General features: G+C 34.7%; 1 protein-coding gene across 6 annotated transcripts in view; it reads right to left on the reverse strand.

Annotated features, from left to right (window-relative positions):
* The window catches only part of Ppfia2 (PTPRF interacting protein alpha 2), a 462,148-nt gene extending 447,208 nt beyond the window's left edge, over positions 1-14,940 (reverse strand). For all 6 annotated transcript variants that reach the window (XM_047551047.1, XM_047551046.1, XM_047551044.1 and 3 more), the window contains exons 1-2: positions 14,705-14,940; positions 10,384-10,634 (exon numbers count right to left, since the gene is read on the reverse strand). In XM_047551047.1, coding sequence (XP_047407003.1) covers positions 10,384-10,632 — 249 coding nt within the window. In that variant the 5' untranslated portion in view covers positions 10,633-10,634; positions 14,705-14,940. The remainder of the gene's footprint in view (positions 1-10,383; positions 10,635-14,704) is intronic.
* Positions 14,941-15,363: the final 423 nt, after the last annotated feature.

Below are 15,363 nucleotides of genomic sequence, written 5' to 3' on the forward strand. Positions count from 1 at the left end.
GGAGAAGGAGGGAGGGAGGGAGGGAGGGAAAATCCTATGTTGCTAACATTAATAACATCAAATTGGAATATAAATTTTAGTGGAAAAATTCATGTTAGAAACTCATCTTGATAATACTAATGGTTATTGTTATCTTTCCCTCTGAGAGAATGAAAATGAGACCAGTAAAAACAAAAAAAAAATAAAAGAGAAAGAGAAGTTGAAGGAGGTAGAGGAGGAAGAAGAGAAAGAAAAAGAAGAGGAGGAGTAGAATAAGAAGAAAAAAGAGAAAAGAAAATTAGGAATTAAAGCATGAGTTGCTTCAAAGAGAAAACCTAATAAAAACATTCTGCCTTTATTCTTGCCCTTCCACAAAATGAACATCAGACAGATCTAAGAAATTGTGGCAATAGTATTATAATGCTATGTAACCATCAATACCATTTCTTTTATGAAAACTGGCTTAATTTAGGAAATAAATTTCATAGTAAAAATGCATTAAAAATTTTAAAAGAAATGGAATTTGAGTCCAAAAAAGTTGGGCTAATATCCTGTATTAAAATCCTTTACATTCTTATCCCCATTGCTCAGACTAAAATATTCAAAATGCTAATACCATCTCTTGATATAAAACTCCCTTTATTCTAAAATGATATTTGAGATACAATGTTAGTGCCAGTCTTCTAGACATAAGGACTTTAGTGTTGAAGACATTTTAGCCATGAGGCTCCATAAATTATATTTGTTTTTGTGTTTATATATTTTTAATATATGCTAATTTTTTCTGTGATTGAATGACTTGCCAATTAATAAATATAAAGGGATATCATGGAGAATGTGTTCAACATGCAAAATAATGATCTTCATATTTATCTATTTACTGTTTTTTGAACACCAACTAAATGCAGATATTGTTACAGGCAGAAAATGTAGCTGTCAAACTGAAAAGAACCCCCTGGCTTCATATAATGTAGAGTCCACTGGAGGGAAAAAAGAAAACTAAGTTAGAGAAATAAAATATAGAATTCTATATAGTTGCAAGTTCTACAAAGAAAAAACAGAGAAGAGAGATCAGGTGCACTAGGGTGGAAACTGCTACAATTTTTTAATTTTAAGTAGGGTGATCATTTATGGTCCCACTGAGAATATGATTTCTGAGTAAAGACCTGAGGGAATTAAGAGAGAAAACTTCCGGTTAACCAGAGGACAACTTTTTCAAGCACAGGAAATAGCCAGTGCAAAGTCCCTAAGGCAGTTCAATGTTTCACACGTTGATTATAGTGTAGAATGAATGAGGTGGAAAATTGTAGGTGATATCCGATAGGAAAAGGGGAAGGTGCTAATGTTGATGTTATAGTCCAGCTTGATCTAAAGACCTGAGCTTTGACACTGAAGTGGGAAAATATTTCAGGGATTTAAGATGATACGAAACAAAATTTGACTTAATTTTTATTTCCCCGAATTAGAATGAAAGGTAGAAAGACAGCAAAACAGTTGGGAAAATCCCATATGATTCAGGTAAGAGATGGTGAACTACTGGGATGGAGTCATAGAGGTGATGATACTGGTTCAGTTTGATATTCTCTTGGAAGATGGAACTAAGAGACTGCTACTAGTTTGCATACAGAATATGAAAGATGTAAAACACTGAGGTTCTGACCTAAGCTAATGAGGATTGAGGTTGCTAGCTAGTAATTGAGATGTCAACTAAGTGAAGATCATGAACTTGGTCTTGAACAAATTAAGTTTCTACATTTGACAAGAAGAATCTGAAAGTCAGGGGGAATGTCTGGATTAGAGATGAATACTCTGGAGTCGTAAACATTAAATGTTGTTTAAAGCCAGAAGAGAGACAAGATTATCAGTAGTGTTAGTAGAGGCAGAAAGAGAAAGGGTATGAGAACTGCACTTGGGAATAACCAGTCCTTGATATGACAAGAAAATACCAACAATGAATATGGAGGAGTGAACACTAAGGCAGAAGAAAAGACAGGCAAGGGAGCTGTCCTCAAGCCAATTAAAGAAAGTGTTTCGAGAAAGAGAGACGCACTGTGTCTAACACTGCTGATAAATTAAGCAGAAATGAAGACTCAGAACGGTCCTGTGCAGTTAGAAACACAGAGGTTGTCGACAATGTTCACAAGAGCAGTTTAGATGAAGAGGATGGGGTGAATGCCTGGCTGGAAAAATTCAAGAGAAACTGGGAAGAGAGAAATGAGAAAAAGCAAGTGAAGGCAATTTTTAAACAATCTGTTGCTGTAAAGTAAAAGATAAAATGAGGTAGTAGCTTGGTAGAGTGGGAGTGTTAATAGATTTTTTTAAAATATGAGATAAATATAGGAACATGCTGCTGGTTTCATGCTGCTGGTTATAATCTAGTACGGATAGAAACATTCATGATGAGAAGGAAAAATTCAAAAGTTTTGTCCTGGAAAAGCAAGAGGCAATGGGACCCAGAACTCAAGGAGAAAGCTGGTCTTTTCCAGGAACATGGAACAGTTCATCACAGGGGAAAATAAGAGATAATGAAATCACAAAAAAAAAAAACAGTTTCAAAAAACAATTCACAAGGGGCTAGGGATATAGTTCAGTTGGCAGAGTGCTTGCCTTGCAAGCATAAGGCCCTGGGTTCAATTCCCCAGCACCACAAAAAAGAAAAAAAAAAAAAAAATTCACAAATAAATTTGATATTCAGTAGAATTCAGGTAATATTTCTTATTGCCATTACATATACCTAGGAACCATAATTTGAACCAAAACCTTAAGACAAAATAAAACAAATATGTTAGCCATACTATGCCATAAGAATAGTCTGACACAAAGCAGACTCAGAAATGTTTGTTTAATAAATAGTAATTGTTTATTAAATGTTTACAACTAAAATAATAAAGTTAAAATTTATATCTTTATAATCACTTAAAATTTGTAAAATCATGCAACAGATTAGAGGAAACCAGAATTCCATGTTTTATACAAAAGTAATTAAGTATCTTAGAAATTAAATCCTTTTCCAGTTTCTTACTGTTTAGTAAAGTTACAACTGAAATCCAGGTATTATACATTCTAGTTAATACTTTTCACATAGCTCTCACTCTCTGGCTCATGTAAGTAATGGGCTACAATGTATGCTTAGTACAAAAAAGACAAATTCATGGTGTCATCCATATCAGGATTTGAGACCCTTGAAAAGTTACACGCAGTATATTCATGTTAATTCTGATAAGCATCTCACGTGTCCTTAGTAAAAATTTGTTTGTCTTATTAGAATTCAGAAGTAGTCTTGAGAAATCTATCAATGGTCCAGGTCTCCTAAAGGGTTCCAGGGAATTTTTATTTTCTTTTTTGGTACTGGGGATTGAACCAAAGGTGCACAACCACTGAGCAATTAATAATGAGACAAGTTGGAAAATAAATTCATGGGAAATGAAAGAATAGTTTGGAATCTAAGGGGAAACAGAGTCAATGGGCATTTTTGTTATTTTTGTGCTTCCCATTTTCATTTTAAGGAATAGATTTGAATATGTTACCAAACCACCAGTTGAAAGGAAGAGTAAAGATACTATAGGCAGAGGAAAAAATTGGGGGAGATAATAAAGAGGGATGGAGGATTTGCAGGAAAGTATTGGTTTTGAACAGGAATAGCAATACTTAAGAGTGAAGAATGAAACTAAATAAAGACAAGCACGAGAATGGGTAAGTGTTGGGGGTGTATAGGAAAAGAATGAGCCTGGGAAGGGATGGTTGTGAAGGATTAATGGCATGGAAATTTTGAAACAAAATAATAGCATTGCTTGACACTGAGCTTTCAAGGGGCATGAAGAATGAAAGGGGATCCCTAGATTTGTAAAATATACATCCACTGTTGGCATACATTAGTGTACATTTTAGGAGAACAGTGATAATAGAAGCCTAATTGTAAGAAATGGATAAGAAGAGGCAATGAGAAACAAAGGCTACAAATTCATTTAGCCAGGAGGTGAAAATAACTGGAAAGATAAAAACATATTAAGAAAATAGATTGGCTACTTTAGGAAGTAGCAAAAGATGCAGCACCTTCGTCTTTGACAGACCAAAGGGTAGGACACTTAATGTGTTGACATCAGGTTTCACTGAACAGGAAGGTGCTAGATCCAGATATGATAATCTCAGCATACTTGAAAGGAATGTTGTTTGATGTAATCAAAAGACATGAAAAACTGACCAATGGGGAAGTGGAAAATTTGGGAAAACCACTTAGGAGAATGTAGATAAGTTTTTTAATATAAAAAAATAAATTGAAAAACTTCCAAAATTCGATAAAGATTGTGGGCTTTTGGCACTCTCAATTTGTGCTAATGCTCATTATTACCAAGTATAATTGCACAGTTAAGGTTGGCTAGAAATAATGATTATAATAATATATTAATAATAACTACAACAATAGTTACATTCAGCGTATACTATCTGTACTATCTGTGAGACATTGAATTGATCATTTGACATGTTCTAATTCATTTATTTCTCATAATGATCCTGTGAGGCAGTTTCTATCGTTATTTGAATCAAATATTTAACCAATGTTATTGAGCTCTAAGTAGTAAGTCAAAAAGATACCCAGGCTCTTTGCCTAGAGAATGAAACTTTCTTTAAGGCAGATTCTGTCACTCTTTGTAAATCTTACCTAAATAGCTTGCATTTTAAAATGTCAAAAGAGAAGCATATTCCTCTCCTCCAACCTTCTTTAACTCCTTATCAAAGTGTGCATGAGCACGTCTCAATTTATGAAAAATACCTGCCATTTACAATGGTTCCTGAAGCATGCACACACACACACACGCACGCACACACACACACACACACACACACACACACACACACACACACACATCCTTGCATCCAGTCCTAAGAGTAGATAGCATCCCCTCTTCCAATTAAGGAAATAAGAGTTTCAGGAAATTCAATGGACTTACCACTGATCTCTCAGCTAACAAGTAGAAGAGCTCCATTGCAAATTCTGACCTTCTGACTCAAGTCCAAAGCCTTGTCCATTCAGTAGTTTACTAGTCCCTGTTTCTTTTTCTTCAATATTCCCTGTATTTCTAATTTTTTTTTCCTAGCTCCCTGGTTCATATTCCTATTTCAAATCTTCCTTCTTCACTAGAAAATTATCATAATAAGTTTTTCCTAATACAATAATGACTCAAAAGACTCTGGTTGCATTTGTGGTAGTTGGATTGCAAGATGGTCCTGGTGCTTCACCCCTCCATGTGTCTATACCCTTGGACATGGAATTTTGTATTGTTTTCCACTCTGTCTCTGGGCTTGGCCAGGGGACTTGCTAAAAAAATACTCAAGCAGAAGCTTAAAAAGCACTTAAAAAACACTTGCTTATTTCTGCTTTGCTCTTACTCCTCTGCCTTGACCATATGAGAACCTGCCAGAGCTAACCTATGCTGAATTAAACACCAGGCATAGAGCTGAGTGGCCACAGTCAGCCCAGCCAAAACCATCCTGAAGCAGACAATAGCCAGATGACATATATCTGATGAATCTAGTGGCAGAAGTTAGCCCAGCCAAGATTAGCCAATTCAAGTCAATCAGTTAAATTCCACAAACCCATATTTTTGTATGCCACTGAGGTATTATGTTGTTTGTTACATAGTATTATTTAAATACCAGATAACTAATATGTGAATATTACATAATCCATTCAAAATCAAAACAATAGAATAATGTTTCTTCATGATAACCTTATAGGGTACCAACTCGATCAAAATTCTACATATTATTTTATGTGCAAACTCCTACTCTTATCTCTCTCCCCCACATATGAATAGCTCACACTTCCTATATATAAAACCTAATTTGTCCTGCTATATAAAACCTAATTTTCACACTGCAACCTTTCATCAAGCGAATCTGTTGGTTATTTTCTGTATGTAGTTCCCATTTAGTTTTCAAAACAAATCAGGACTACTGTTAGATCTTCTTTGTTCAGTTTGGGACCTCAAGCCTAGCCTAAAACATAGCATAGTTTGAATGTCAGTTCTTGTGTCCTTATAGCAAGTTTCTGTCTGCCCAACTTAACTGCCTTACACTGAATATGCTCTGATCTTTTCCAACATTAAAAAAGTACCTCAATAATACCACTTCTCACATGAAACCTTCTGCAGTTAATCATATATCAGTTTCATAGCCCAAATACTTTCAGCATTTCTATAATCTCCAATCCACTTACATTTTTAAAGCAATTCTATTTTCTGTGTTCTCTGGGAGTCAAACTATGTTACTTTTCCCCATGTCTTTATAATCATCTGTAACCATTCAGTAATACACAGGAGACCCTCAATATATACTAAACAAAGTAATGGAAAGAATCGTTAAAATTCTTATATATGATGACTTTTGCAATAGGAAGTACAGGCCTCTTATATCTCCTATAAATATTCTTAAGTATGTTAATAACTGACAAATATTTGCTATTTTCAAAAATGTCTAAATCATTTATTTTTTCAATATTCATGTAAATTATTCTAATGCTTTTTAATATATATGTAGGAATAAGTTAATCTTTTGATATTCTAGATAAAACAAATTCAATCTTTTCAATATTTAATGTTTCATAAATTAATTAACTTATACTTGTATTATTTTCTTTAATCATCATAAACTGCCCTGAGGGGTATTAGTATTAAGCCCTCTTTTAGCATAGAAATCAGAAGTCTTGACTCAGGCTGGTGACATGTGATAGAGTCACAATACAAACTAAACCTTTCTATTTCTAGTTTATAATGTGTTTCTACATCACAATGCATATATTTAGTTCCATTTTTACTTTAAAAGACCTCACTATGGGCTTGGTAGTCTTGTGGTGTGGACCGAGATATGATCCTATTCTCCAATTTAGAGTTTAAGTTGGGAACAGGTACATAGACAGATAATGTAATTACAATGTGATGAATGATAGGGGTAAGTAAAACAGGAAATGTACTTGGGGTTCAGAAAACAATTCCTGGAGGAGATAAACTCTTAGCTAGGAAGAGCAATTAGCCAAACAAAGGCACTAGGGAAGAACATCTTAGGCACAGAGAAGAATATGCATGAAGGGAGAAGACTAGCATAGCATTAGGTACGTTGGGGTAGTAAAAACATTACTATTTAGCACAAAATGTGGCACATTTACAAAAGTGGGGTGTTAAGAGATGGAGCAAAGAAGTGCACTGCCAGGTACTGAAGGAATAGCAAAGAATAGAGGGACTTGAGAATTATTTAAAGACTCTCAGGTGTGTGGGTAGGGAATTAGAGCAGACAAGGTGGAAAGTGGAAGACACAGTATGACAGAATTTGGGACATACTGAATGTGAGGGTCCCTGGACTATTAAAATGAATCTGCACATTTAAAAGGTAAATAATTGAGTGTGTAGCTTAGAAACATCAGACCTTGAGATGTGGAATGACCAGTGCTCTGAAATACAGATACATCCAAACACATAAGGAAACATTAAACACTTCGGCTGCAAAACGATTTACATGGTTAGGTTTGTTAAAATTATTGCTGCCTTTCTTCATAAAGGAATAATAGGACAGGAGGTAGCTAAAGCAGAGCTCCAAATCACCAACATCAACAAACATTGCACAGGCTATTTAAAATGTCTATGTCAAAAGTTTGTCTCTGCTTTCAATTCTGCTTTCTAAAGTTGTTTTTATTTTTAATGCTGCTGTACTAGATTTCAACTTTATGCTTTATTTCTGCCTCAAACCTCACACATGTAGTAGTCATTTTTCCCTTCAGTTCAGTAAAAGCTACAATGCCACCAAATGGTGCAGGTATTTTGCTTGCAAAATATTATACAGCATTCAAAGGTACCAATTAATGAGAAATACTCCTTGATTATTTACAGAAAATACATCCCTTGTGGTACAAATTAGGTTACTAAATATTTGATGTTTTAAAATATGAGAGTCATCACTGTCTTTAAGGACCTGTGGATTTCTAGAGATATTTATCATAGTAGCATACAAATCAATATTGAAAACGATGTGTCAAAGTATATATAAAATAGATTGGAACCAATCCCATCTAAATATGCGAAGCCATAATTTCTAATGTAAAATTCCAAAATCATATACTCTGAGAATTGATATTTTATTTGTAAATATCTAACAAACTTCATTGGTGGCAAAACTAGATCTGTGCTAACATGAGACTGTTTTTACCATGAAGTAGGAATATCCAAAGGTTTCTTTTCAGAAATAAATATGTATAAATATGTGCTTCCCATAACCCTTCGAGAGGAAAATTTTATAATATACATTCATATACATGCAGCAAACAGGAAAATTCTGAACTCCAAAACACAAGTAGTTTGAATTAAAAAAGTGTGCATTAATATAAAAAATCAAAAATTAAATTTTAGATGGCATTATAATCTAAATGTTTAATTCAACTGAATTGCTATAATTAATAGTTTTAATTCTTGTACCTTTGAGAAAAGATTGATCCACATAATATAGGTCTTTGTGAAAATATTTTCCAGTTTTCTCTTTTTTTCCTCAACCATCTTGTTTTAATACTTTATTTCTACAACAAACTTAAAAAGTTGTCACTTTTTTTCATGAAAGGGGGCCAACATTTAAAAACTTGAATTATTCTTAGAATCATTTTGACAGGGTTAGGATTGAAACCAAAAGTATTAGGCTGAAATAAACCATGGAAAGACAAGGCAGAAAGGATATATGCAGAATCTTACAAGTGGGATCAAATTATTAACTCCCAAGGAGAGTGTGAGGAAAATGGGAATACTCTACAGAATTTATGCAATTTAACAAAAAATGTTAGTAGATTGTTACCCCAGTACATTCCGAAGTTATGTTGAACTTGTGCCCGATATACAATTGTAGATTTCTCCAAAGAAACACTGTATCCAAAAGATAAATGACTGTGATTTTGTGCTTGACACAGATGAGGAATAGTGTGATTGGTAACAGGACCCTACTTTAACAACAGCAATAACCAACTCAAAAATCCTAGAGATGAAGGAGCTTGATGATGATAGTTGTAGAAATCACCTTATAAAAAACAATTGCAAAAACCTAAATATCTACCTTGAAAAATTTCATTCTTAGTAAAGGTTGGATAATTGCTTTTTAAAATGAATCAACACATTCTGTGTGATTAAATAAACTAGTCTTATCAACAGGTGAGAGTTATTTGAAACATTATTTCATCTCAACAGGAAATAAATGGACTGAAAATGTAAACAAGAGTTTTTTCTATGGATTTCAGGATCACCCAATATGGTGAGGTAGAAGGGTTTTGGTATCCTTTCTATGCTGAGAGTCATAAATATCTCATTGTAACACTGCAAGTTACTAATACAGCAGGGTTTAGAATTCAATCAACCTTAATTGCATAGTTTTCTATATTTCTGAAAAGATATGTGCTGGTACCAGACATAATTTCATGGAGAGAAGTCACCTCTTTAATGTTCACTATATTATCTTTTAAGTAGAAGGCCAATCAAACCTCTATTTGGAAGAAAATTGTAGTGATGGTAATTATTAAAAATCTCATTCATATCCTATGATTTTTTTCATACCTAAAAGAACCACAATTATGAAATTCTTCAGTAAGTAAATTGATCCTTATTAACTCTGTATATAAATAAGTTATTAATCACCATAAATTTTTAGTTTCTTCCTATAAAAAGACTGACAGAAAAATATTTAAAAATAACTAATGTAACAATATTAAATATGTTTAAATAATGTTGAATTTTGTCTTTTCTCAATTTCCAAACTATTTTTAAAATAAAAAGAAAATACCTGAAGTTTGTTGTTATTGTTTGTTTTACTTGGTTGGAGTTGGAGATCAAGCCCAGGCCTCATGCATGCTAAACCAGCACCCTCCCATTGGACTGCACCCTCAATTCCCCAGTTGAAGTTTTTAAGCAGAAAGGGCAATATATCAATAATTCTAATACAGCAGGTATTAGGCATTTTTAAAGAAAGACAAAACAACATTTCAACAGTAGACTTCTAAACTACTACTAAGACAGACTACATTACTAAAAATTAAAAATAGGTATTTCCAAACATCACAGATAAAACTGTGTTCACAATCAGGCAATTAAAAACTAAACAAGTAATTCTGTACCTCTGCTGAAACATACAGATAAAATTTCCAAGAAACAGACCAGATGGGAACTCATGCTTCACATCCCCTCCCCATCAATATACCATGATTTTATTTGAGGCAAGATTTCATATAAATTAATTATCTGTTCTTAATTTTTTCTTATCAGAAATTGCATATTATATATAACAAGTGGAAAAGTAACTAAGAATAGGAATAAAGCAAATCTTTTAAAAATCTTATCCCATTTTTAATTCCAACAGGAAGGACAAATGGCACTAGAAGCATACCTGTGGCAGGGCTGAATTTAGCTGTCTCTGGAGTGAGTCTCTGTCATAGATGACATCCTGAAGCCTTTGCTGGGCAAGTGAGAGGCTTTCCTGGGTCTCCCGGAGGGTGTCCAGCAGACGATCTCTTTCATCTAGCATATTCACCATCAGCTGCTCAAAATGGGAGTCTGAGTCCGAGCCACTGCTTTGGGACCCCCTTTGGCTCATTGGGGTGTCCTCATTAATCGTGGGCATCACTTCACACATCATTGCTTAAAGAAAGTGAAGGGGGAGTCTTAGTAAAGAAGTGATTCCAATAACGCAGCCTGGTTATCATCACAGTATACTCTTGGCAGCTCATTAGTTTCACTATCCTTCTTTCCCCTACTCACTGCCCCAACTCCAGACCAAGTTATTTTGACCTCAGTGAAATATAATCCATTCACTTCCTCCAATCTACATGCTTTCTCTTTTCACTATGTCCCACCAACAAAATACATCTTGGTTTCCCTTCTTTCTTGGTTTTCATTTTCTTGATTTATCCCACTCTAATTTGATTTATAGAAACATGTTATTTCAATTATATGTCATCACCTTTCACTTATTGCAAGGTTTATAGTACATACCTCTGTGTTATTTGTTATTATATTGTCAACAGAAAGCACAGTGTCTGGCACTTAATGAATAGAAAGTAATGATTTTTGAATGACTTAGGTAATTGAGTGAATCAATATTCACCTTTCATTTAGAAAATCCAAAATAATTGAGTATTTGTCTTATATAATGAGCAGCTTTTACCTTATCTTTTCAACAGATGTTTTCACATCAACTAGTTTAAAGCTTTTGACCTTACAACTTTCATTTTATTATTTTATGTGCTTGCTTCCTGAATTTTTACAGACGCCTCTGTTTAGCTGATAAGTGACACTGACTGAATCACATAAACTTTATGAAATAGACCTAGATATATAAATTTGCTTTGATTATTATAGTACTAATTACAGTTAATATTCCTTTGTTTCCTGTTAGGTGCATTGTCTGGTTTCCACCCAAACAATACAAACGAACACTTTCAAATATTCCACAAAACAGATGCGGTAAATTACATTAGCTAATGTAGTAACATCACATCTCGGCTGCTAATCACAAGCTCCCAGTCATGAAATAAATGAACTGTTCAAAATATTTTTAAATCATTATTTAATTTGATTTAAAATGAACCGCACAGAAATGGAAATGCAAAATTCTTATTATGTGGCATCTTAAAAAACAAAAATTATCACATTTTCTCTTTCATCCTCTATCTTATGTTTTTTTAAAAAAGTCCAACTCATCTCAATTTCAGTTTTTGTACAAAGGCCAGAAGCTATTAATTAGAGGGCTTGATTTTGCAGAAGGCTGATGTGGAGAAAGACTGGTTTGGCTGTTGATCCTGAAGTATTCTTTAGTTTTATAATGCAAGGTTAATTTGTTTTCCTGCCTACATATTCATGTCCTGGGGGAAAACATTTCTGGTGATATTTTCAAATAAAATGTCAAGATTTAACAATTCAGTAGTTAATTACTTTTGTATAATTCTTCATATGAATTGGGTTATTGAGGAGAGGAATTTGGTTATTTGTGAATGACTGAGGGAGCATTGAGAACTAAAAGAACATTTTTTAAAAGGAAATTATTTCTGTGACTGATAACTTAGGTAAAATATTAAGGAATTGGTGAATTTTAGGATAATTCAAAATGCCTTCACACTTTGCTCATCACTCAAAACACTGAGCTACCTGTTTCCCTAAAATAAATATAGAGTTGACGTATAGAACAAATTTGCACTCACTCACACATTACTCCTTTTGTTAGCAGCTTAATATAAAAAAAACACAAATGGATTTGCATTTTTATCAATTTGATTTTCATTCAAAAACTATAACAAAAATGGAAAAAATTTCACTGCTATAAACTTTCTTTACATTAATTGAAAAGAAATTGGAAAACAGCAATAAAATTCTAACACATGTGCCTATTTAAAACAATTAGTTCACACAACAGTATGAAATCAATACACTGAACAGTTGTGTCATTGTGAGAAACATAATCAGAAGCCTATGTTTATTTTTGACATTTAAGATTAAAACAAAGTATGGGAGAAGAAATGATAGCAGTGTGACAATTTGTGCCAAAACACTAATAGAGTTTAAATTTTAAGGTAACCTGAGCCTTCTTGTCATTATTTTATGTCAAATCCTTCTTAAAAGTTAACTATTAGCTCCTCTCCACTTTGGGTTACTTAGGATAACTTTAAATTCCAAGGAAAAACTTAACTGTAGTGATTGCCCCAAGTACAATTTTGACCTGAATGTAATTTCCTAATTCTACAAACCTCTTGTATTACCATGGTATATTAGGCATTCATAGATTTTAGGTTCTCAGATCAGCATAAAAGGTAGTCTTTGATTTAGTCAGTCAAAAGATGTTACTCTGAGAAGCTGCTTGGGGACTTAGAAAGTATATCCACATGCAAAAGAATCTGATTCCATTCCACTCCTGAAATATATGAACCAGAGCAAGTTACTTCATCTCTCAAAACTTAAGTTTTCTCTTCCATAAAGTAGGAATAATAATCTCTTATTTTATTTTTTTAAATCTCATTTTATGTATCTAATAGGTTACCTCACTGAAATCACACAGTAAAAGATATAAAGGACTATTATAAATCCACATATCTATTTTCATTAGAAAATTTCAGTTTTGCAGAAATAATATTATACCTTTGTGACTCTTTTTGCTTCTAGGCCTAAAGGTTTAATTCTAGTGGATACTTCTGAACTCTTCAAATTCAATTTATAAAAATCAAAGTATGCAAAAGTCATTCAGAAAATAAATGGATACATGTTACTTTTTCTTTGGTCAACCTAAATGTTGGCCATGTAGATCCAAAGTCTTTTTATAAAAATTAAAGGAAAAAAGTGAACAAAAAACAAAGCCACTCTCATGAGGTAACTCAGTTCTTGCATTAGAACTTATATTCTGTCCAATAGCAATTGTAAAATAGTTGAATTATCCTTAAAATATAGCTTACACTTTCTGAAATACACATTTTAAATACTAAAAGTTATTAAAAATCTATACAGAATGTTTTGTAGAAAGGATGACATCTGAAACAACTTGGAAGGTCCCAAAGGATATGGTCATTCAATGACTTCGGTATTTCACCCAGATATACTACTTTTAACTTTTATAGTTGTCTTCAGTATTAAAAGTGCAAATATAACCTAATTTCTGAAAAACCAGAAAGGGCATGCACACAATTTATTTGAATACTTATCTTTTCATCACCATATCCCTCCCTAAAGTCAACTTGATATATCAATGACATTAGCCTCATCTAGGTATTGATGACTTCAACATTAAATTGTGGAACACTTCAAGACCTAGTTAGAAACATTTAATTTTGTTGTGGGAGGAAAAAGTAATAAGCCTGCTTGGTTTGATTATCTGTGTGCTTAAATTTAGCTCGAATAATTTGTGCCTGAAAAACCAACTCCTATATTCTTAGCACATAACCTTGACTGTCTTCTAAATCTCTGATTTCAAAATAAAAGTTTCGAATATCCGCTAGAGTTATTACCCAAGGGATTTCAAAATTCGATGTGTTCATTAGCAATGTATGTCACACAAGCAGTACCTATTCAGATCTAAGACTGTTCCCAAAGGTTTTTTTTTTTTTTCCTGTGAGTGAATAACTTTACTTATACCATATCACTAGGATTTAGACCCTACTACAGGCAAAGATAACATTATTCTTTATAGTGAGTTTCCTCTGCAAAAATTTAGTCTTAAGAACCATCCCTGCTCCACCTCAGTTAACCCACAGGAGTAATTCAGTGAGAGAAATGCTAGCCATTGTCTGATTACATTACATGAATATTCTTCCTTCTATTTAACTCTTTGAAATCCCCCGTCCTCTTCGAGAAATATCATTATCATCTCTAATGGAAGCATTTTCACTTTCTTTGCCTCAGTGCCTTCACAGTAGCCAAAGAGCCAGCTCACCCCACACTGCTGGACAGTTATCTCTCAGCCACACCCCCCACCGCCCCGAAGAAGTTGACTTCATAATTTCCACACTAAAATTGTTCATCCTGCTCATCAGGAGCCAGATAAGTGGGCAGGAGGCAGAGAAATCGGAGATGGCGAGAAGGGGTGGAAAGCAAAAGCTACCTAACAGTAATCAGTAATCCACAAGGAGGAATTTGCATCTCATCTTCCCTGGGGGCGGGGTGGGGCCGGGGAGGTGGTAAAAAATAAAACGAAGGGAAAGCGTGTAACTCAAATACAGTTTCTGTACCTAATGTCTGTAATTTCGGGTCCTGCTTCTTCAATTGATCAATGACAACCGCAGTCTCTGGCTTGACGAGAGGGGAGGCTCACACCCAGCACTCCTGGACCATTTCCCTAGCAACCGGAGGAGAAAGGCAGCTTAGACATACGCGTGTCCCAGCACTCTCCCGGAACGTGCCCCGGCTCGGTGGCGTGGCAGCAAGTCGGCATCTTCCCGCGGCTCCGTCAGCAGCCAAAAGGAGAAGCGTCCATCGGAAAAATGGCATATTACAAATTTTGCTTTGGGAAGCAGAGCTCGGTTCAGACCATTGTCAAAGGGAGGAGAGGGGGAGGCGGTTCTTAAAGCAGCAGCGGCCCCTTTGCTAGAGCAGCCGCAGCTCCCCGCGTGCAGCTGGAGCCCCGGGGCGGGGAGCCGAGAACTGGGAGACCGGGGTTGACTTTCAGAAACTTAACCAAGCAGCGCGACTTCCCCCTCCCGGTCCGGCCCACTGGGGTGTGAGGAAGTGTCCCTCCAAACATGAACTTTGGGGAAAGGCGTGAGATGTATCTGGAAGGGAAGTTCTCCACCCAGTCCCCCACCTGGAGCCCCTCCGGAGTTAATGGCTAATGCTGGGAGTTTGACAGTTAAAGGGAAGCGAGTCCCCGGGGATGCGAGAAGCAGGACAG

Source organism: Sciurus carolinensis, chromosome 4 (genome assembly GCF_902686445.1).
Source record: "Sciurus carolinensis chromosome 4, mSciCar1.2, whole genome shotgun sequence".
Lineage (NCBI taxonomy): Eukaryota > Metazoa > Chordata > Mammalia > Rodentia > Sciuridae > Sciurus > Sciurus carolinensis.